Source organism: Centropristis striata, chromosome 1, assembly GCF_030273125.1.
Source record: "Centropristis striata isolate RG_2023a ecotype Rhode Island chromosome 1, C.striata_1.0, whole genome shotgun sequence".
NCBI classification, from domain to species: domain Eukaryota; kingdom Metazoa; phylum Chordata; class Actinopteri; order Perciformes; family Serranidae; genus Centropristis; species Centropristis striata.
In genome coordinates this window covers 13764508-13787821 of record NC_081517.1, presented here as the reverse complement: position 1 = coordinate 13787821, position 23314 = coordinate 13764508, and the positions used below count along the sequence as shown (strand labels likewise).

At 39.2% G+C, this 23314-nt stretch overlaps 1 protein-coding gene across 1 annotated transcript; it reads right to left on the bottom strand.

Annotated features, from left to right (window-relative positions):
- Positions 1-346: 346 nt before the first annotated feature.
- socs7 (suppressor of cytokine signaling 7) lies at positions 347-21793 on the bottom strand. Its single transcript, XM_059337379.1, has 10 exons — positions 19965-21793; positions 15969-16051; positions 12977-13081; positions 9769-9903; positions 9092-9237; positions 8064-8232; positions 4011-4139; positions 2882-3017; positions 2494-2637; positions 347-1620 (listed from the first exon to the last, which is right to left on the bottom strand). The coding sequence occupies exons 1-9, from the start codon at positions 21527-21529 to the stop codon at positions 2517-2519; spliced, it is 2589 nt and encodes an 862-aa protein (XP_059193362.1). The 5' UTR covers positions 21530-21793; the 3' UTR covers positions 347-1620; positions 2494-2516.
- Between the last annotated feature and the right edge of the window lie 1521 nt (positions 21794-23314).

The window sequence follows — 23314 nt, the reverse complement described above, 5'->3', positions numbered from 1 at the left end:
CTCCGAGGCAGGGCATTGTGGGAAATATGAGGCTCACGGCACAAGAATGCCAAATTCGCAAATAAAATGCAAATAAATTCTACATTAACTTCCCCTTTTATTTGATAAACTCTCTACTGTATAAATCAAAATTTTCAGCATACGTGCATTAGTAATAAGGATACCTCCCTGATGAATACAGATAAAATAGTTGATATCATTGTCACATAAAAAATAACTGAGTTATGTGGAATAAAAGAGTTAAAATCAGCTGTTTGCTTTTTAAATTGTATTTCTGAAGAAAATTTTTCTTTGGTGTTTTTGATAAACTATACAAATGCAAAACCACAGATTGTAAATAAAGATGGATGCTGTCTCCAGTTCTCCCTGCTGCACAACAAGTGAAGCCTAAATATCCAGATGCAGGTGCTGCAATATTGCTCTGGTGACATCATTTGGAGCCAGAGTCTGCCGTAGTAACAAATTGAGTGCAGCCGCGGTATCAAGTGAATGAGGTTTTGGCCTCATTCATGCAGAGATGTCCATCTTTATAAACAGTCTGTGGTATTATCTATGTTGCATTAAATGTTTGTTATTGTTTAGATTAGTGGCAGAAAATTGCATATTGTGTTCAAGTGTAATTAAAACTCACTCACTCAAGGAGTTCATTCTTAAAAGCATGCAATAAAAATATTAAGAATTTGAATTTAAGCAAAGTTTTAGAGGTTTAATCCAATCTAAAATACATTTTCATGATTAATGTTGCTAACCTTGTGATTGTTTATTGATTCCTTTTTTAAAATATTTGTTGTATTTATTTGTTATTGAGGTGAGATTTTGTTCTATTGAGCCTTTTGGGTTGGGGTTTTTTTTTTATCTCACCTGCACAACTACAACCTTCTTTCTTTTCTGCCACTGGACTTCATTTCATAATGAATTAACAAACAAACAAACAAAAAAAATAATAATAATAAATTGGTCTGTTTTAAAGAAGCACTTCTGGTTAAATAGAATAAAATCTTTGATTTAATTTTAAACTATTTTTATCTCAGATATATCTAATTGACATTAGTATTACCTCAGTCCTGTAGCTAACATTTTTATTTTGTTTCCAGGCAGAATAATTAATAAGATCACCAAACATAAAGATTATCTGGCCTCCAGCAAGTCCCCTGAGCCTCTGCTGCCCTGCCTCTGTGTGTATATCTCTCCCGAGGGCAACTTTTTAATCCAAAAACCCTCTTTTTGACAGAATGGAAGGAAAAACAAGGAAACGGCAGCAAACAACAGTTGTACAAATTGACCAGTGCATTGTGTGTTTTTAAAAGTCCAGTTCAGTAACTTCAGGGAAATTTCTCAAACAAAGTTCATTATTCTCCTTTTTGTTTTTTCAAACCGACGTGTTTAACGCCTCTGCAGTCCCTCTGAAGACGAGGCTGAGTCCCCCGAACCTGAACGTCTCATTGACAGTTTTCCCACCGTCCAGCTGCAAACACTTGTCCCTCTTTTTTTTGTTAGTCCGAGTCCAGAGAGAGACGGGTCCATCCAAGTCCAGCTGAGACACAGAGACATCCAGGGACTCTGATTGGCTGATGCTGGAAGACTGGCAGACCAGTACAGATCAGTCCTCCACACAGAAACCTGCACGGAGACACGGTGCATTCACTTTTTAATCACATATATCAGGAAAACAACATTTTATAAGAACTTCTAATTACAGTCACATAATTACATACACTTTTCTTTTGTTATTTTTATGTCTATATTTAAATGTCTATCCCTATTTATTGTCTTTTAATGTAAAGAACTTTGAGTTTACTTGTAATGAAATGTGCTAAATAAATAAAGTTGCCATTGCCATTAACATTAGTAAAAAAGTTTTTGTGTAAATTGGCAGTGGAAAAAGTTTGTTCTGTAAAAATATTAATAAAAATTCAAGATTTTAGGAGCTCAGATATAAAAAAGTATTAATGTAAAAGCATCTTTTCTGGAGTTATATTATCATATTATTATTGGAATATTATTACTGAAGTAAGCAGCATTTCAATGTGCTGGTGGAGGTGGTGCACATTTAAACTACTTTTAATAATAATAATACAATTTTTAATTATACATTGATTGATATACATTGATTTAATTTGTAAAAAATCTTGAATTTTGATCATTTTTTATGAAGAAAATACAAATAATTAGCATGTTATACAAGAGGACATTTATGTTTGCGTAACAATAATAGTTAGAAAAATAAAAAAAAAATTCATAAGGAAGTTGATTTGTGTTGAAAGTAGCATAAAAATAATAATAAGTTAAAAAAAAAGATTAAATTAAAACAACTAGAGGAAATCCAAGCAGGAACTCATTGAGCATGTAATTATTATTAATAATAATATTTTTTAATAATAATGATGAAATGAAATCCACTATATGACTATATTTTAATATATTTAATTAATAATAATAACAATATTATGTATTAATATACAAGTTTTTATTTGTTAAGACAGAAACACTCACTTGAGCTGAGCAGATCTCTGCTGCTACGTCTGCGACTCGGCCTCCTGCTCGGCCCCCACCGTCCTCCGGATGCTCTTGATTGACAGGTACATCTCCTCCTCGGGGTCGTAGTAATAAAACTTACTCAGGTAGGATATTAGCGGTCTGGAGAGAGGATGAAAAATCAACAATTGGCCAACTGTGCACCTGTGTTTGTTGTATTAGTACTGGTGCTAATCCTCATTATTAAAATAATGAAAGTCTGACGCAAAATCCCACCAAAAGTATTCAGACAAACAAATAAACTTAACCAAGTAGTTTTGGGGCCTAAATCTAACCAAACTGTGACTGAAGATGAAAGGGGGCAGAATGATAGGATCACATGACTCTCTGGCAGCGGGGGGAGTACCTGGGCAGTGGAAGCTCCTGGATGTGGTCGATGCGGACCATTTGTCGGATGCAGAAGCGACAGAGATGTTGTAGTGACTTCACGTTGCTGAAGCGAGAAACAGGATACAGCAGCTGGACGGGGGTGGGGGGAAGCCCTGCAACACACACACACACACACACACACACACACACATTTGTGTTACTGCATTTTTCTTTTTTAACATCATCCATGAAAGGAAAAGGCTGGTGTTTCTCTATATATTTGTTGTTTGTTTCAAATGCAATGAAAAACAACAACAATGTGTTTGTTTCAGGACCCCCCCCCCCCTTTTTTTTTTAGCTCTTTTTACAAAAATGTATATGAAATCTGTAAGTCCTGCAGACAAACATTAAAAACAAGTTGAATTTATCAGATTTTTTGGAAATTGGAATAAAATGGAATTTATTTGTGAACACAAGTGTCAAAAATATTGTGGGAAATAATTGGGTGTTCACATATTGTACATATCGAAGAATTGTCATGTTCGCAGCCTCTCCTGTCCTCTCCTCTCTGCTCTGTGTAAACAGCCTCTCCTGTCCTCTCCTCTCTGCTCTGTGTAAACAGCCTCTCCTGTCCTCTCCTCTCTGCTCTGTGTAAACAGATTCTCAGTGAATATTTGTCACGTGACCGTTGGTCTTAGCAGAATCAATCATGTCTTCACAGTGTCTCTGAGGAGCAGAATTTTAACAGGAACTGGTCAGTGCAAACACTTTATTTTAAATGACACATGTAGAATAAAGAGATTCTGACTTTTGTAACCTTTGATCCATTTAAGGACTGTCGGAGGGTTCAAACTCAGTTGTAGTGGAGTAGAAGTATGAAATGGAAAAAATTCATGTAAAGTTCAAGTTCTTTACTGAGTAAATGAGTTTAGCTGCTAATGTGTGTTCCAACCCATGCAGAATGATCTCCTTACATTAAAGAAAAACACATATAGATGCATTCTCACAATCATAAATGATGCAGCTGCTGGATGCAGACATACAGACAGTCACAGATACTGTGCTCCCTCTCCTCCGTCTCTCAGGCACTTCTCACTAAGTGGCAGCTAGCATCCATTTTTGATCGGCTCGGGGCTGCGTGCTGTTACGTATGACCTATATTTTACCTGGGACTCGGGAGCGCAGGAAGTAGAGGAATTTGCCGTTCTTGGAGTGCATGATGGCTCGCTCGATGAACTCCACCACCGAGTGGCAGCGGTCCTCAAACTTCGGGTGACACCACAAGCTGAACGTCCCTGGAGGAGAAGGAGAGGAATGTTTTTCTTTATGTATCATATGCAGCATTTTATCATCTATAAATTATACCATCATTAATTATGTAACATCTGTATAATTACAGTAAACACATTAGGCCATCCTGTACAAGTTAACTGCCTCTGGGTTTTATTCTGTGACCCTCTTTCTGCAGAGAAACCTTTTTTTTCTTTCACCTTAGTGTTGTGACTTTGTAAGTTGATCTGTAAGTCACACAACTGGGGCTTTGTTTCTCCAAGCTATCCTCACTAATTCATGAAGTCAAAAGTTTTGTTCTCAGATTTGTGCTTTATAAAACAAATTATTTTATAATGAAGGAGGACAACTTGTTCAAGCCATAAAAGAGCATTTAAATCCTCCAATTTATGGAAACTCTAACATTAATAAAATATGCAGATACTGCACATGCTTTTCACTGGACATTATAATCAAAACACAGCTCCATATGCAAGGATTCCTCATTTATCAATCAAACATAGAAACCAGCGCAGATCCGGGCACAGAAATCATCTCATCTCATCATACACTGTAAAAAAAAAAAATCTGTTTAATTTACAGTAAAATGCCGGCAGCTGTGGTTGCCAGAACTTCACCGTGAAAAATACAGTGGGTTTTATACTGTAAATTTAAATGCTAATATTAGCAAAAACTCTAATTTAGACTGAATAGTCCCTTTATTTTTTTGTGTAATTGTGTCCTTGTGACATTATGGTATTTCTCCTTTTTTTGTTAGATGATAAAAGAGTTTAAAAAAGAAATAGAAGTTTTGTACTATTCCTTACGTTAATTAAAAGCATCTATTTTGGTGATATTCAATTTTAAATTTTACGCCCTACTTCTGGTGCAATGTGACAGTGTTTAACTGTCATTTCTACAAACATTTTTTACAGTTTTGGGGTTAACGTGTGACTCATGCAACATTCATATCTCGCCCATCATTTAAATATCACAGCTTAACATATGCTGAGTTTAGAGGTCCCGCCCCTCAAGTTTACGACATTGAAAGATGGAATACGGCAAAGAGGAATGTCTCAGAGGTAGATATTGAAATGCTGATGTCCCAGGTGCAACAGAACCAACTGGTTCTGGTGGTTTGTTTGGCAGCCTAAAAAATTTCATCAAAGGGAGTCAAAAAAATTCAGAGAGGAAGGACAATCGAGAAGTGCCTCAAACCTGGATTCTTTCAAATGGCCAGCAGGGGGCGACTACTGGCTGTAAGAAGAAGTCAGTTTGTATCTACCTTATTTTTAAGGGAGATTGTGGAAATGATTATTGGTGTAACCTCCTGTGAGTTAGTGGAAGTAGCAGTAAGCTGGTAAGTCCCAGTGTTAGTCATTTTAAACAAATATATTAAAGTGACAGTACGCTTTTTTGAACTGGGATTGTATGAGGTATTTATCCAAAGTCAGTGTTTTATCTACCGGAGAAGCAGGCAGGGGTACAGAAACTAAACGGTTGCAGCATCTAAATGTCTCTTTTTATATGACACAAAAAAGGAACACCGACCTAACCCAAAACCATGTGCAAGCTATATTTAGAATATTTTCACTGGATTCATTGCTCTCAGTCAGCTGTTTCTGACAGGATTCTGAGGCAGTTATATTCAACCACCAGACTCGATTAACAAAAACAATATTTTTACGGTTTGCGGTTGCACACGTGCAGAGTGAACAGATACACTGAATCAGTCGGTGTGTGTTTGTTGACTTCTTGTTGACCACTCAGCAGTTGTTTGTCTGCCCTCGATTCCCCGTCAGGCCGCAATGCGTTCATGCACACGCGATCGTGTTGATGTGAATGTGTTGTGTCAGTCGGGGCTGCGCGTCTGAATAATGAATGTGTTTCCAGGCATGACTCTATAGCTTTATAATGGTGACTCATTAATGTAGAGCCCAGTTTATGTATGCATGTGTGTCTGTGTGTGTGTGTGTGTGTGTGTGTGTGTATGTGTGTGTGTGTCTGTGAGTGTGTGAGTGTGTGTGTGTGTGTGTGTGTGTGTGTGTGTGTGTGTGTGTGTGTGTGTGTGTGTGTGTCTGCCCGGTTACACATGTATCTTTCATGAGTCACCTTGTTAGTTTGTCGCACATGTGGCGTGTGTGCAGATATTCATGTGGTGTTATGTGAGTTATTTATGCTTTGGTGTTGTAGTGTGACCTTATTGGATCTCTAGAACATCATGTTGGAGTTTATTCCCACTTTATTTGTCCTCTGTTGTTCCTTTATGTCCTCTTTTGTCATCATATTGTTATGTTCTTGTTATTATGAGCGTATGAAAAGCTGCAATAATGTGCGAAAAACAATTTAGAATCTGAGTCATAAAAAGTGCAGAGGCTAAAATATAGGGGTGAGTCCGTACGGCGCATCTAATATTTACCCCCCAAAAAAGAGATTTTGCCACAACTTAATGGCAATTAATGATTCAAAAGTATGTAAAAATATCTACAACATGACACTGATGTGTAAAAAGTCTCAATTCATGCTTTGTCGGGTCTCTCTGCAAGAACACTTGTCCAAAACAATATTTTTGTTCTTAAACTTGTGTTGACTTGTTGTGACTAATCAGTCATTGGTGGAAAAACAAGTGCAAATTTGCAATAGCTGCAACCGTTTGCATGCATGTATCAACATGTTTATGTATTTACAAACTCACAAACACAAATTTCACCAAAGGATGGGGAAATTTTTGTGTGCTGACTGACCAACTGACTCGCTGCTAAAAATGTGTTTTTAAAAAAAAGATTTGATTTGAAAAATTTACAGTCGCAATCAAAAATGTTTTGACATACGAGAGATAAAATTAGTTTTAACTGATCAAAGTTTGGATGAAGTAAACAGTAAATGTCACATAACACTGCTTGCAAGGCATGCCCAGATGCATGTGTGTGTGTTTGTATGTGGTCAGTTTGCACGTGTGCATAAATGTCTTCTGTGACTCATCATGGTGCCGTGCCTTCATACATGTGGTTTGTGTCCATGTTACAGTTGAACATGCCTGAAGTGTTGAATGACCAGCATCATATGAATGCACATGTTTCTATAGGCATCATATGAGTGTGTGTGTGTGTGCGTGCGTGCGTTCGTGCGTGCGTGCGTGCGTGCGTGTGTATGAGTCACTGTGAGCATGCATTACGCTGCATATCTGCACACATATGCACACAAAAGGCAAGACATGCAGGACATTACAAAATAAATGCAGCCTTATTGTGATTATCTGTTACAGTTATTGAGAAAAAATCTGTTAAATTACAGTCCTTTTTTGCAAAAGGGTTAATGTTACAGCTGGTTACTGTGTATCATTTTCACTAAAAAGCTTTAGGCATATTTCCTGGCACTGCGGGTTTGTAAAGCTGTTGGGATTTTTCAGCTTTATAGCCGAGTTTAAAACATTTGTTAGAAAATGTTCAGAAAGTAACTAAATAGAATAATTTACATTATTTTGATGAAGTAATTGAAATTGTTATATTACTTACTACACTTTCAACAAGATAAGGAGTAATCTGTAATAGAGTTGTGACTATATCAGACTTTCAATGCATGAAATGAATTCAAATATCTGTTTAAAAAAACTATCGGTGAAATTAAAGTTTAACATTGTTCTTTTTAATAAAATAATTAATGAATACAGACTCTCTGTGAACACAGTCATATGTGAAAATAGCAAATAGTTCAATGTGTGGTCAGGATTATTGTGCAAACATGTGCACTAAGGAAGGACAGCAAGGGAGAGAGAGCAAGGAGGGAAGGAAAGGAAAGGAAAGAAGGACAGGAGAGGAGAGGAAGGAAAGGAGAGGAAAGAGTGAGGTAGGAAGGAAGGAAGGAAGGAAGGAAGGGGGGAAGGAAGGAATGGAAGGAAAAAAGGGCAAGAGAAGAAAGAGTAAGTGTGTGTGTGTGTGTGTGTGTCTCACCCCGGTAGTGCTCCATGCGTGTGTGGTGTGTGACTCCCTGGGATCTGAAGCTGAGGCTCAGGATGTATCGGGGGTCTGAACTGTCCCGGACCAGGAACGACCCGTCCGGTTTCCCCTTCAGCTTCATCTCCGCGTCCTCCCAGTTCATGGGACCCCAGTACCAGCCGCACTGAGGGGACACAACAAAACCTGTTACACCACTTTTACTCACAGAAGTCTATGTATGTGGTTTCTGTGTTACCCAGCTTAATAACATCTTAATATGGCTCCTTTTTAAAGGTTTTTCAGTGATTATATCCTGCTGATATTAAACTCCTTGAAACCTACATCCTCAAAACTGCAGGTAAGACAGTCTTGACTTTAGATGATGATATCACCACGGTGGCAGAATGGATTTTAACCATTCAAAATGCATTTGAAACAACAATTCTACTTCATTCTTATGCAATTCAAATGGCAAAAAAATAATAATATTAATCTCTTATAATGTTAGCTTATATGAAGAGATGCACATGCTCAAAACTCAACACAAGGTGAGACCAACCGATCATTTTTAATTGATAATCATAAACACATATATGTCATTTTTGAATATTTTAAATCTTTTAAGTAATTTGTAAAGATGTAAAAATGTGTCTCATGGGTTTTTTATAAAGAGCCTCTAAGAAATAAAGAAAACGGATTATCTGTTAGACAGTCTAAAGTTGAATTTTAGGAAATTGACATTGAGAAAACAATTAGTTTTGTACAATTTTCTGATGTTCTACCAACAAAAGATGAACTGATAAACTGAAAAAATAATGAATAGATTCAACTATAATGAAAGTAATAGTTCAGTTGAGCTGATAAAAAAATAATTATTAAAATGTATTTATATTGCACTTTTCAAAAACAAGTTTACGAAGTGCTTCACAGACAAAAATAAATAAGTAAAATATGCACAAAATGTGATGCACCAGGCTCCACTTCTGATTGAAAGACACACATGATAATAAATTAATTTGGTAAATCCAATAAAGGAGTCTCACCTTCTCCAACTCTCTCAGACTGGCAGTGAAGTTGCTGGCTTCAGACCGCCGCAGGGCGCACAGCATGGGGGGCGGGGCCTGTCTGGACGGGGCCGGGGCGTCGCCAGGTGACGGGGTGGAGTGGGGGAGAGCCCGCAGGAACGCATCTAAACCAGGGGAGGAAAAATTAAAGCTGCTGCATGAAACATTTCAACACAGTTTCACTGCAAAACACAGATAGTTTTTAACAACAAATGTGTTCAATGTGATTTTTTCTGAACACAAACACTTTAAAAACCATGTTGTTAGGGTTTGGTGACAAGTTTAGGCTTAAAATTCACTTATTCATAACAGAATTTTCAAGGATGGAAAAGTTATTGTGCAACAAAGGCAAAATAATCTCAAGAGAGAGTAAAAACTTTTTTGAATTGAGGAAGTTTTACCCATACGGGTACAAAAATGGACAACAAAAACGATAAAGAAAAAAGAAAATATATATATTTTAAAAATTTTCTTCAAATAACTAAACAAGTCAATAAAAGAAAATTATCCAATAAAAATAATTTTCTTGATAAACATGTTGAAAGTAAATTGTTTGTTGATTGTTTCCTCCTTTTACATCAGAGACTCTGTTTGCTTTAGTCGACTTCCCGATTAAAAAGAGGAAGTGCTAGAGCGGATTGAGCGACACGTCTTACCATTGAGGCTGAGACTGTGCTGGATGGTGGCGTGGGAGGGAGGAGGAGGAGGAGGGAGAGGCAGGGGGAGGGACTGCAGGGAGGCGCCCATAACACTCACTAGGAAAGGCCCAGGCTGAGGCCCGGCTATGTCATCTGGAGGAAGGACAGCAAGGAAAGGAGAGGAGAGAGCCAGGAAAGAAGGAAGGAAGGAAGGAAAAGGAGAGGAGAGAGTGAGGAAGAAAGGAAAGGAGAGGAGAGGAGAGGAGAGGAGAGGAGAGGAGAGGAGAGGAAGGAAGGAAGGAGAGGAGAGGAGAGGAGAGGAGAGGAAGGAAGGAAGGAGAGGAGAGGAGAGGAGAGGAGAGGAGAGGAGAGGAGAGGAGAGGAGAGGAGAGGAGAGGAGAGGAAGGAAGGAAGAAATGAAGGAAGGAAGGAAGGAAGGAAAGGAGAAGAGAGAGCGAGGAGGAGAGGAAAGGAAAGGAATGAAGGAAAGGAGAGTGCGAGGAGGGAGGGAAGGAAAGGAGAGGAGAGAGTGCAAGGAAGGAAGGAAGGAAGGAAGGAAGAAAGGAAATGAGAGGAGAGGAGAGGAGAGGAGAGGAGAGGAGAGGAGAGGAGAGGAGAGGAGAGGAGAGGAGAGGAGAGGAGAGGAGAGGAGGAAAGGAAGGAAGGAAGGAAAGGAAAGGAGAGGAGAGTGCGAGGAGGGAGGGAAGGAAGGAGAGGAGAGGAAAGGAGAGAGTTAGGAGGGAGGGAAAGAAAAGGAGAAGAGTGAGCGATGACAGGAAGGAAGGAAGGAAGGAAGGAAGGAGAGTAACGAGGGAAGGAAGGAAGTTAACAAGGGTAGGAGAGGAAAGGGCACAAGGAAGGAAGAACAGGAAGGAAAGGAGAGGAGAAAGTGAGGAAGGAAACAAGGGCTGAAAACTTTTTCCTACAAAACCTGACGAAGGTGTCTGGATGATGGTGTTGCTACATACACATGTACAGATGAGGATATATCCTCATTCATAGCCAGTGTGTGTATTGTAGTACAAGGAAGAGTACCAGCTCAAAACCCCTAACCCTAACCCTAAACAAGCCAAAGAACAAGAAAAAAACAAAGATCAGATCGAGCCACTCCTGTGAACTGCAATGAAAAATTACTGTTTTTGTCAATGGAGTCTGGTGGCTTTGAAGACAGAGTCCTGCTACGTACCCAGCACGTACAAAAATCATTATCAGTTTTAATGTGCTGTGTTGTGTATTAAAAATATATTCTACACTTTATCTTGCTGTCAGACAGTCCTTTACAACAGGGAACTGAAGCTGTTATCGGTGCTCTCTTCAGAGCCACCAGACTCCATTGACAAAAACAGTTACTTTACCTCACATAACACAGGAGAGGCTCATTTAACATTACCGCACCTTTTTCAGTTAGTTTGTTCATGTTATTGTGCGACTCTGGATCTAAACTTTTATCGCATCCACAGCCGTGACAATTAGCACCTAAACGTTGACACTGTTTGTGTAAGCGTTCACAGCTTACTGTGATAACCTAAGTCAATGATTATTGCTTAAACTGAGAGTTTCTATTTCAAAATCTGAAAAATGAATGCTGTTGGAGTCTGCCTTTGGACTAACAGATTGTTGGTTTTGGTCTTTTCATGGAATCTGCAAACAGTTACAGAAATATAGAATATTTCCAATCTTAACTTTTAAAGCAAACGTGTTAAACAGATTCATACACAGGTGCATCTCAATACATTAGAATATGATGAAAAGTCCATTTCCAGTAGTTCAAGTCAAACAGCCCCAACCAAGTATTGAGTCATATAGATGGACATACTTTTCAGAGGCCAATATTTCCTTATTAATCATAATTTTAAAAATTGGTCTTTTGTAATATTAAAATGTTTTGAGACAGTGAATTGTAGGTCTTCATTAAATGTAAGCCATAATCATAAGACATGAAATGTTTCATTCTGTGTGTAATAGATCGGTATAATGTGTTATTTACACTTTTTGAATTGAATTACTGACATAAATTAACTTTTCTATGATACTCGATAGAAATTTTGCCTGTTTAGAAGTGCATTTTCCGACTCTTCCTTATTAATTTCCAACATTATGAGAAATATGCTTATTTGCTTTTTATGCACGAGAGTGAGATGCAAAGATCAACAACACTCTGCATGTTAGATATGAAGCAGCTGGTTCCCTAAGCTTAGCATAATGACTGGAAAAGGGGGGGAAACTGCTAGCCTGGCTCTGTCCAACGCCAACAGACGCCCCGAATTAAAGCTGGGGTAGGCTCTTTTTTTTTTTTGCATCATGGGGACAATTGCATGTCCAATCAAGCAATCAACAAAATGAGCATTAAACTGTTGCAATTATCATTATAATAAGAAGAAATTAAATAAATTAAGACATGTAATGTTTCATTCTGTGTGTAATGGATCTATATAATGTCTTATCTACACTTTTTAAATTGAATTACTGACATAAATAAATTTTTCTATGCTATTCTAATTTATTGAGATGCACCTGTATGGGCTGCTGTGGCTGCAGGTTTTTCGTTCCTGTATCAGGTGAGCATTTGCTTGGTTGAAGCAAAAACCTGCAGCGACAGCGGACATGGATCAGTTTGACACTGAAATCTGCTGCATATGTGGGTCAGAAAATGACATCAGGCTCGGAGCAAAAATATGCATTTGAAAGATCAGAGTATGGCCATGAAATTAGAAATGTAAGGGACAAAAATGCACCAATATTTAGGAATATATTTCTACATTTCCCATTGTTTACAATTGCTTTCTTCATGCATTCGTCTTGGTACGGTCTCCTAATGATTAGTGGGAATCTTTGACCAAAAAGGAATAAAATTTGATTTGAAGAACTCCAGAAAAACAAAAACAAGACTCCTGGTACAGGTTGTTTTTCCTGTGTAGAGAGAGAGAAGCGGTTCTCCTCATCGATCGAGTCATTGCTCTCAGATTTCAAATTAAATCTGTAGTTTGCAGCTGACCTTTCAAAGCTCCACCAATCAGATTACTGCAGATTAAAAATCTTGTTTGTGTGTCTGTTTCCGGAAACTTAAACTAAATCGATCAGTACGAATATGAGTAAGAAAGAAAAACTGCCAGAGCTTCCTTTCCTTTTCAACTAAAGAGCATAGAGAGGACAGTTTGACTCGTCATTTTATCATTATGTGTCTGCAGAAGGAACACAGAGACAGACGGGGAGGAGGGAAAAGTACCTAACAAACTGAGACTCCGGCGTGGAGGAGGGGGAGGCGTGGGAGGGTGTGGCGTGTTCGCCCCTCGCCGAGAAATATCCACATCCACCAGGGAAACTGTCTCACCTGAAAAGAATAAAAAGTGAGGGGAGGGAGGGTGAAATAAAGACATTAGAGTGGTTTTTATTTCTGTGATTGCGTGTTTTGTTTTGTCTGTGCTGCAGAGCGCCATTAAAGCTGCACCAGGCAGGATGTTTATCGAAAATTACACCCAGCTAATCAGACTAAATCACTGCAATAAAGAAGAACATCCCATCACGGCTAATTGAGATGCTGCAGATTCACTGTTTACCAAAGTGAAATTCTGCAGTTGGGGATGTTTTACTGGCAGCGAAAGAAACAAATTCAAGAGCCAAATCCCCGCCGTCTCCTGAGCAGCAGGGAGAGCTGGACTCACCCACTTTTCAGATCTCTTCCTCTATCATCTCTTCTTTTTTTTTTCTTTCTGTGTGGTTGTGAGACTTCACAGACCGGTTGGTAAACACGAGCACACGTCTGCAGCAGGACTTGTGGGTTTTGAAGTCCCCAAGTTTGAAAAAGAAGCTCACCCTGCTGCTCCTCCGGGGCTGCAGACGTGACATGTCGCCTGCACGCTGCAGCTTTAATGTTTCTGGCTAATTGGTGGGAAGCCGCAGAGAGCGCCTGTTCATTAAACTACAGAAATCATCATGTTCAAGAAGTGGATTTAGAGATCTACGAGCAATGTGAGACACGAGAGCGTCCTCCTGAGCCATGCACGCGTTATGTAGGACAATTCTCATAAAGTCAGCGAAATAATTTTTGCCAGCTGAGCTGCAGACCTCCTCACCCTTCTTACCCAAAGGCCTTTTAGTGTCTAATCTTATCTACTGCACCGGTTAGAGCCTCGGACACAGCTTCAGATATGTGCAGCTTTAAAAAAAAAAAAAAGAAAAAAGTGCAGCAAATTTATATTTATATGTGAAGAAATTTGGCCTGTTTGGAACTGCATTTTCTGACTCTTAATTATTCATTTCCAGCATTTTGAGAAATATGCTTTTTTGCTTTCATGCCTGAGAGTTAGATGCAAAGATCAACAACACTCTATGTTAGATATGAAGCTACAGCCAGCAGCTGGTTAGCTTAGCTTAGCATAATGACTGGAAATGGGGGAAACAGCTAGCATGGCTCTGTGCAATGCTAAAAGAATCCCAAACCTTCCCAAATTGAAGCTGGGATGGGCTTTTTTTTGCATCATGGGGGAAAATTGCATGTTCAATCAAGGTATCAACAACAAGATCAATCAACTAGTGAAGTTTTATGATCATATCTATTAGTTTTAGGCTGATTTTACCCGATAGGGTCTCCTCTCACAGCCCTGTCTCATCAATCTGCATACAAATAACACAACTTTCAAATTGCATGCAATGCATACACTAAAATCTACAAAATTTTGCGTGCATATGATACCCACAGGAGCGTTCTTAAAATTAGCGACCCTATCAGCTACAGGACATCGTAAGTTTTGCAGAAAAAAGCTGCAGTTTGGTTGAATTTGTGCTCCGTCAGCACTTCTCTAAGGTGAGGGCCAAACTGTTCCTGGTTAGGCTCTAAAAGACAGTTTAAACAGTAAATAAATGATGTAAATGCTGGAAGTTAAGTAGTTAGGAGGACAACGTGACTACTGGAAGTGACATAGTTCAGTAAAACCTGATGCAGGAAGTTAAGAGATGTTGGAATCGCATGCTGAACTTTGGTTTCACATGGACACCAACACTGATCTCCTGGTGAAATACACCCTCCATAGGTGTTTTTTACTTTTTTGCTTTATATTCCAACTCGCCGTCATTCATAACAATTACAGCTGCAAGAGGGCAGCACTAACTCCAAGTGTAAACATGGGGACAGATTGGTGCATCATATACACGCAGAATTGGAATTTGTGCATGCATGACACGTAATTTGAAGGTCTGAAGTCTTGTTAATTGTACGCAGATTCAAGACAACAGGCTGTATAATAGTCCAAAGTTGTGACGTAAGTAATCTGTCTTGCCGATGTACATTTGAATCTCAGATTTAAGGAGAAGTACAGAGAAATATCCCCCTACAGAAGAGGAATGTGAAAACGCCTCTCTAATGACAAACTTTGCACAGAAACAAGTCAGTATAGTCAAGGTCATACATTTTGGATGATATAAACATTAGAAAAACACACATTTTTGAATGTAGGGGGCCTTTAAGAAGGGAAATTACAGCTAAAATTGTAAAGAAATGTAAGAAGCAATAACACATATATTGAGAATGTATACGCAGTTACTATATTATCTGGTTATTATATTATTAGCAGCTAAAATTGTTACTAAATTATGTTACTTTTAGTACGTTTTCTTGATTATACTGACAACCCTGATTCCAAAAAGGCTGGAACATGTCTTAAATGTAAATAATGTGATAATTTGCTAATCCTTTATGACATATATCCAACTGAAAACTGTACATAGACAGTATATCTCATGCTTAAACTGATAAATCTCTGTTTTTTATACATTTTTCCGTTCTGAATTCTAAATTTGATGCTTTTTATTTTTATTTTTTACATTTAACACTTCTTTGGAATCTTGGTTGTACATACTTTTATTTGAAACTTATTTTCAATGCAGAACTTTGTATTTTTACAATGTGGTATTAGTACTTTTATTGAAGTAAAATATCTGAATTCTCCCTCCACGGCTGCATTTAGGTGCAACTTCTTGTTTTGAGCTGTTGTATCTGATTCTGTGTGTGTACTTTGAGAGCAATGCAAAAAAAAAATGCGTAAAATTCCTTTTTATGAGTACAAATACTCTGCCATTAACAGGTGATTCTGATTCAGATTAATACATGCTTAAATGATCTTTAGCTGCAGAGAGTTTGGAATGTGGTGGACCTGTGTGAGAGGGTGTTTTTACTCCTTAAAGAAAGGTTTCCTGAGAGTTACACCTGAAGCAGATCTTACCAGTGAAAGCAGAGAGGGAGGCAGAGAGGGAGGCAGAGGGGGAGAAGGCACTGTGGGCCCTGGTCAGTCTGGGCTGGCTGTGGCTGCAGGACACACATCAAGACAGGCAGAAGAAAAGAAGAAGAAGAACATGAGAAGACAGTTAGCGTGCAGAGAAGACGAGTAGAGCTGCAGAGGTTCTAACAATTCAGTTTCGGGTCCTACAGCCCGTTTGAGTCTCTCTCAGCTCCGGCAGTCAGTCAGGACTTCTGAAGCTATGTTTTTTTAATCACAGCCTTCCTTCAGTGTGCTGCCGTGAATAATGACTAAAGCAGTGAGGAGGATAGAGGGTGACAAGCCACAAAGGTTTAAAAAAAAGTCTTTGTGATTTGTGAGAAAGTTTCCTGAGAGAAGGACAAGAAGATGAAGGAGTTCATTCAGGCTGTTAGAACCGTCGGCCTCATGCGGGAAACAACAGGAAAGAGACAGATTTATTCTGGAGAACTTGATGCATTCACCAATTTTTTTTAGATTTTGTATTTCTTTTAGGCATAAAACACAACTAACAACTGGTCCAGATCTGTTGTTGTGTTGTTTTCACTCAGGGAGAACAGGATTAGTGGTCACACCTCAAAAATGATACGCATGATATATATTCCCTGACGATGTTTAACTGAAGTCTGATGTGTCAGTAGGAATGGAGTGACCTAACTGTCGTTAAGCTAATTTTGTTCAAGCAATATAAACTGACAAATATGTATTTTTTTTATTATTTTTTTGTTTTTAAATTAACTTTTTCTGGCTCTGTAAGGGTAAAGATGTGTTTTTGTCTATTATTATTGTTCTAATAATTATTATTATTATTGTTATTATCTATTTATTTATTTATGTCCCTTGTCCTATTTATTTTTCTGTTTATTTTCTATTTCTAATATTTTTCAAATTACTTCTGCTGGCTCTATCAAGGTAAAGAAGGTTTCTTTTAATTGTCTTCTATTTTTTTTCTTTAATTTTATCTCTGTCCTATTTATTCAACTGTTTATTTTCTATTTCTATTTTCATTGATTTTTTTTTTTTGCTCTTTTAAGGTATAGACAGTTTTTTGCATTGACTATTATTATTATTATTATTATTATTATTATTATTATTATATTATTATTTTCTTTGGCTCTGTTAAGGTAGAGAAAGTTTCTTTGTATTGTTGTCTATTATTATTATTATTATTATTATTAATAATAATAATTTATTTGTCTATATCCCCTGTCCTATTTATTTACCTGTATAGTTTATATATATATATATATATAAAATGTATTTTTATTATTTTTTGTGAAGCAAAGAAACAGAAATATAAATATGTTAGGGGACAAAGACAAAAAAAGAAAATAATAATAATAAATAATAATAATTATTATAATAATAATTATTATAAATAACAACTTTTGAACATAAAAAAATGTAAACTCATTGTGTCAAGAGAAACAAAAGCTGATGACCCTGTAGGTGACCTCTGACCCAAAATCTGAACATTTCAGCTCTGACATATTTTAGGGAGCGAGATCGAATGAACCTGACACCCGACCCCGCTCTCACCTAATGGACACTTGGGTACTTGGAAGCGATTCTGAGTTTGAAAAATGCTGCGTAAATTATGAAACACAAAGTTAGAGAAAGTTAAGACGAGAATAGGAAAATGTTAATTGACATTGACTGGATCTAAATGTTTTACTGCAGCATCAGATCAGTCTGAGCTTTTCTCTGCAGGACTTCCTCGGCACATGGACTTCCAGTTTTTGTAACTCCAACATTTTTGCCTTTCATCCCAAAATGTATTGACCTAAATCAGTTGTTATTTTCACTTTATGTACAGCTTCTGACAACAGAGAAGTGACACGTTTTCACATTAGGAAGGAAAACACATATTTCTGGTTACACTGCTGATTCGCAGTGTTATACAAGTTCAGATTGCTCCTCTGGATGAATTTGATTAGGTTATTGTTATTTTTTCATGCATAAATAACATGCACCGCCCATATAATACCAGTTAGAAAAGGAGAACAGAATCCAAGTATCTAAGTTCTGTTTTTACATGTCTTTCTCATTCCCTGGACTTCCAATTTTTGTATCTGTGACCATTTTGGTCTTTTATCCTAAAAATTACTGACCTAAATCTTGGAAAACAATCAGTTACTTCCACTGTATTTACAACTTCTGTCAGTTATTGGACTCCAACTTCTGTTAATTCTTAAACACAACAGAAGAAACTCATGAAGTGACACTTTTTCACATATATGAATACATAAATATATGGAAAATTTGCACATATTTCTGGTTACACTGGTGATTTTGCAGTGTTACACAGGTTCTCTCGTGCCATGGACTTCAAAATTTTGTAAGCATTTGTAAGACCATTTTTGCCATTTATCCTAAAATGTAGTCTACAGTTCTAAATTTTGGAAACAATCACATTTTAATTTACAACTTCTGTCAATTATTGGACTCCAACTTTGGGGATCTCTTTAAACTATTATTATTATTATTATTATTGTATAACATATAAAGCCAAAATAAGCTTTGAAGACACTCTCAGTTAGAAAATGAGAACAGAAACCAGTTTCTTTACTGGAACATCAGATCTGTGAGTTCTGTATTTAGAGTTTCTCATGTCCTGGACTTCCAATTTTTGTAAGTGTGACCATTTTTGTCTTTTCTCCTGAAATTTCCTGACCTAAATCTTGAAAAACAACTATTTTTTCCACCTTTTTCATAACTTCTGTTAGTTGTTGGACACCAACTTTGGGGGTTCCTAAACACAACAGAAGAAACTCATGAAGTTTTTCACATGTTCGGTAAAAAATCCTGGTTACCCTGCTGATTTTGCAGAATTACACAGGTTCTCTCGTGCCATGGACGTTCAACTCAACCATTTTTGCCATTTGTTCTCAAATTTACTGACCTTAATCTTGGAAAACAATATTTTTTTTCACTTTGTTTACAACTGCTGAGGTTTTAAAGGAGGACACTCATGAAGGAAGACTTATAAGCAGAATTATGACACGTATTTCTGGTTACACTGCTTATTTTTGCAGCGTTACACAGGTTCAGATTGCTCTTCTGGATTAATCTGAGTATTCTATAATTATTTTTTTCATGCATAAATCACATGCCCAGACCAAATAAGCTTACAAGACACACTCAGTTGGAAAAGGAGAACAGAAACCAGAGTTTCTTTTACTGCAACATTAGATCTATCTGATATTTTCTGCATGACTACTTTGTAGTACATTTTCTCAAGTACTGTACTTAAGTAAAAGTTTGATGTTTTGTTACTTTACGTGTCCATTTATGTATATTTATACTTATACTTCACTATATTTTAGAGGTAAATATTGTACTTTTTACTTCACTAGATGAAGCTGACAGCTTTAGTTACTTTTCAAGTCGAGATTTAACTTAAAAACATGATCAATTTAAAATTATTTAACCACATAACAATATATAAAGTAGTCAAATGCAGCCCTATACCTTGACCTTGCTGACATAAATGCATCAATAATAATAATAATAATCTAATAATATATTTGGAATAAAACAGTCTGAGTGGGTTCATTCCGCAGAACGAGTATTTTTACTTTTGATAGCCTACTTTAAGTAGGCCTACATTTTGATGCTGATACTTACTTACTTTGAATGCACTTTTTCTTGTAGCAATTTCACAGTGTGGTATTAGAACTTTTATTGCAGTAAAGGATATGAATACTTTTCCACCACAGAAACCAGAAGGAGCAACATGAATCACACAAAATACTAAACAAATAAACCTGTGGGGTTTTTTTTGTTTTGTTTTGTTTTTTTGCTTTAAAAATAAACAAATTCCAGGCATCCTTAACTTCTCCTCATTCACACAACCTGTTGTCTTCTGGAATGAGTGTTCATGCATTAATGGAAACCTTGTTTGGTTTCTTGTCTGTCTGAGGGGAAATAGGAGCCTTATGTTGTGAGACTGTGGCTGCTCACCTGTCCGCGTCCTGCTCAGCTCCAGAGCCGCTCGCCATGTCCACCAGACTCCCGGCAGAAGATACTGAGTAGGTCACTGAGGGCCTCTTGTCCAGCAGGTGATTGGAGCCGCTGCAGCTTTTAGTCCGGAACAGTTTGCTCAGGCGGATCTTTAACGAGCCTTTTTTGGACTTCCCGGGAACTTTGAGCGTCTTGTCGCCGCCAGGGGCCCAGCCGGTTGGAGTCCGCGGCGCGCTGGCGCACCGCTCCGGCCGCCTCCTGGGGGTCGACGCCTGGCTCAGGTTGGGGCTGGTGGCCCACGGTGAGCTCTGCACCGGTGTGGGTGACGGTGACGGTGTCGTGGCTGACACCTGGGCGACGACCTCTGAATCCCCAGAGCTTACCTGCGAGAGCCGGCTGGCCAGGTTCCCGTGGAGGCTACACACCTGCGCGCCAAGGTGAGTCGCTGGCGCCGCCTCGGTGGCCGCCGGGGCCATCCCCTCCACCTGCCGCCTCAGCTCCGCCTGGAAGCTGCTGATGGAGAAAGTCCCGGACATTTTCTGAACTATTTCCCGTTTCCTGTTGAGTAAAAACTCGCGGCGTCCGTTCTCGTCGTCCGACTCCCCCTCTGGGCACTCGTCCATGCCCAGGCCGGCTACGTCCCCGCTCCCCAGCCCCTCCAGGACCAACAAAGCGTCGCTGGTCTCTGTCGGGTCATCTCCGGGCTCTACTCCCCCTCCTGCCGGCCTGTGTGCACCCTGACACGAGCACTGCGGGAGCTTCCCCGCTTTGAACAGCATCTTGGGTACCGCGCCGACCCCCAGCTCCCCGAACCGCCGGGCCAGCTCGAACACGGCTCCCTCTCGGTCCCTGGAGGCGCACCCCCATTTAGAGTCAATCACGGTGAGAGGGTTGGATCTCTCCGACAACAAGGGCCACTCGGGCGGGGTAGTGATGAGTCGGTGCCGGCGGCAGAGCTCCGCAGCTCCCTGCATGTCCGCGGTGACGGAAACCGTCGGATGCGCTCCCCATGTCCGGTCCAGCAGGTTCTGCTGCTGCTGCTGCACGTCTCCGGGACTCAGGGTGTTGTTATTGACAGCCGGGCCGGAGCAGCCAGACCCCGGGCTCTGGTCCAAACCCAAAGCATCCCTCGGCTGATTCCGACGGTCTAATTCTAAAATCCCCTCTCCGTTCCGCATTATATTGGAGAAGACCAGCAGCTGAGGCCGTAGGCCGGGGCTGGGAGCGAAGTCAAATCCCTGGGCCTCCATGGGGCTCTGCGGCGGAGGAGGCGCGGACAGCGGGGCTCGGCTCTCCGTCACCCCGGTGTCAGGTGCAGCCGTGCCCTCGCCGCTCGGCTGGGCTTTGTTCAGGCGGCCGCTGGGATGCTCGAGGCCAGCCGTCGGATCTCGGCTGATATCCAAGCCCGCTTTGACGCCGCTGTGAGCCAGGACCTCCTTCCCCAGCCCTGCCACCACTCCTCCCGGCGGCAGATTCCCGTTTTCCGCGTCCAGGCGGTCATCCTCGGCCGCGGAAACCAGGCGCATCAACACGAAATCGGGCGACATATCTTGCGCGTTGTTCATAATTATTCCTCAGGATCGCGAAACGAGAATTATTAGGCGATCTGCTCTTCACATAGCTAACCGCGGAGATCTCTTTCCTATAATAAAGAAAGGGCCAAGCCGCCGCTGCCTCCCATAAATAGGCTATGAGCGAAAATGCCAAAAAACATATCAGGCGATTTTTTCATCCTCCTACTCTACGACGGCGCAGCATCCATCTGTCAAATATCGGGGAAATGAGTGCAGTTTGCTCCCGGCAGCAGGCGGACCCCTGGGTCAGACATGCGGTCTGATTTGAGTAGAATAAAAGCCAGTAGAGTCTCCGGTCAGTGACCACAGTCTGCCTCTGTGTTCCCAGCCAGGCCCCACCCGCTCCTCCTCCGCTCAGCCCATAATACCACTTTATGAGCGCCGATGATGGGAACTATAAATTAGTCCGTGGCGTTTTAATATCACAGAGCTATATACCTGATTCAGCCCCACATCTCAACAGCTGATTTCTGTTTTCATTCTTTATAAAAGGAGACAAAAAATGAAAATAAAAAATCCTTTAATATAAAGTCAGGAATCAGCATCCTGTCGTGTTCCTGCAGAGCTCAGCTGCAGCTTTACATTTTATTTATCTGCAATGTTAGAATATTCCTGAATCCCAACGCTCATCTATTTTCTTTTTAATTGTTTTTTCATTGAATTCATGCATTTGTTTATTTTTTGCAAATTATTCTGCAACAGCATATTTTATAAATATTTTACATTATGTATATATTTTATAGGCTTTGCAATTAAGAAATGCATTAGAATATTTGATTAAATCAATATTTGCATTAAAATTGTGCAGCTGTCAGTCGTAACGCTGCATTTATTAAAGAGGCACTCCCCTGATGATGTCATCGTGATGTCATCAGGGTTGTTTTGCATTGGGCTTGAGACCTAAATTTTCATTTATGGCAATTATTATTTTCCTTTTTTTAGTCTATGGCATTTTATTATCACAGATATTTATACAAAATTCAGCCCTACACCTCAACAGCTGATTTCTTTAGACAATAAATAAATACTTTATTTATCTGCAAATATTAAGTCAGGAATCAAAATCCTGCAGAACTCAGCTGCAGTTATCTGCAATTTTATTATATATATATATATATATATATATATATATATATATATATTTGCAACAGCATCATGTATATATATATATATAATTGTGCAGCTGTCAGTTGTAACACTGCGTATATTGATGATGTCATTGTCAGGGTTATTTTGCATTGGGCTTGAGACCTCAACTTGAGTTTTTTTTACTTACTTTTTCTTTTTAACAGAAAGCCTGTTATGACCTGGAGGTGCAGAGTTCGAAAGACTTCCTGTCCCTCTGGAATTACAGTATGTTTACGTTTGACTTGCAGCATTGGAGGCCCCATTCATTCCTATGAAACTTGGCACATGAAGCCAACTTCCATCCATAAAATGACCCACATCTTCAACGTGTTCTCATCCTGTAGTAGCGTTTCAAAATAAACTTCAGGGTGCACAGAATGTTAACTTTAGGCAATAAAACCACCTGATGTTAGAGTGAAAGAACAGGGTTGGGGGGAAAGCTACTGGACACAGCGTTGACTCTTGTTTTTTTAACGTGGGACATGAAAACGGATCTTCTGGGTCACAGTCAAGTCCTTGCCTCCCTCCTGCCCTGAGTGGAGATTCAGTCTGTTTATTTTACATTTACATTTAGTCATTTAGCAGACGCTTTTATCCAAAGCGACTTACAGGAAGAGTAAAAACAAACAATCAAGTGCGATAATAATT

Coding starts and splice junctions, on each gene's coding strand:
- socs7 (XM_059337379.1), bottom strand. CDS start 21,529: ATGAACAACGCGCAAGATATGTCGCCCGATTTCGTGTTGATGCGCCTG. Junction 13,082..15,968: donor CTCCCTCTCTGCTTTCACTG/GTAAGATCTGCT, acceptor TATTCTTTTCAG/GTGAGACAGTTTCCCTGGTG. Junction 2,638..2,881: donor CAGGAGCTTCCACTGCCCAG/GTACTCCCCCCG, acceptor TCCTCTCTCCAG/ACCGCTAATATCCTACCTGA.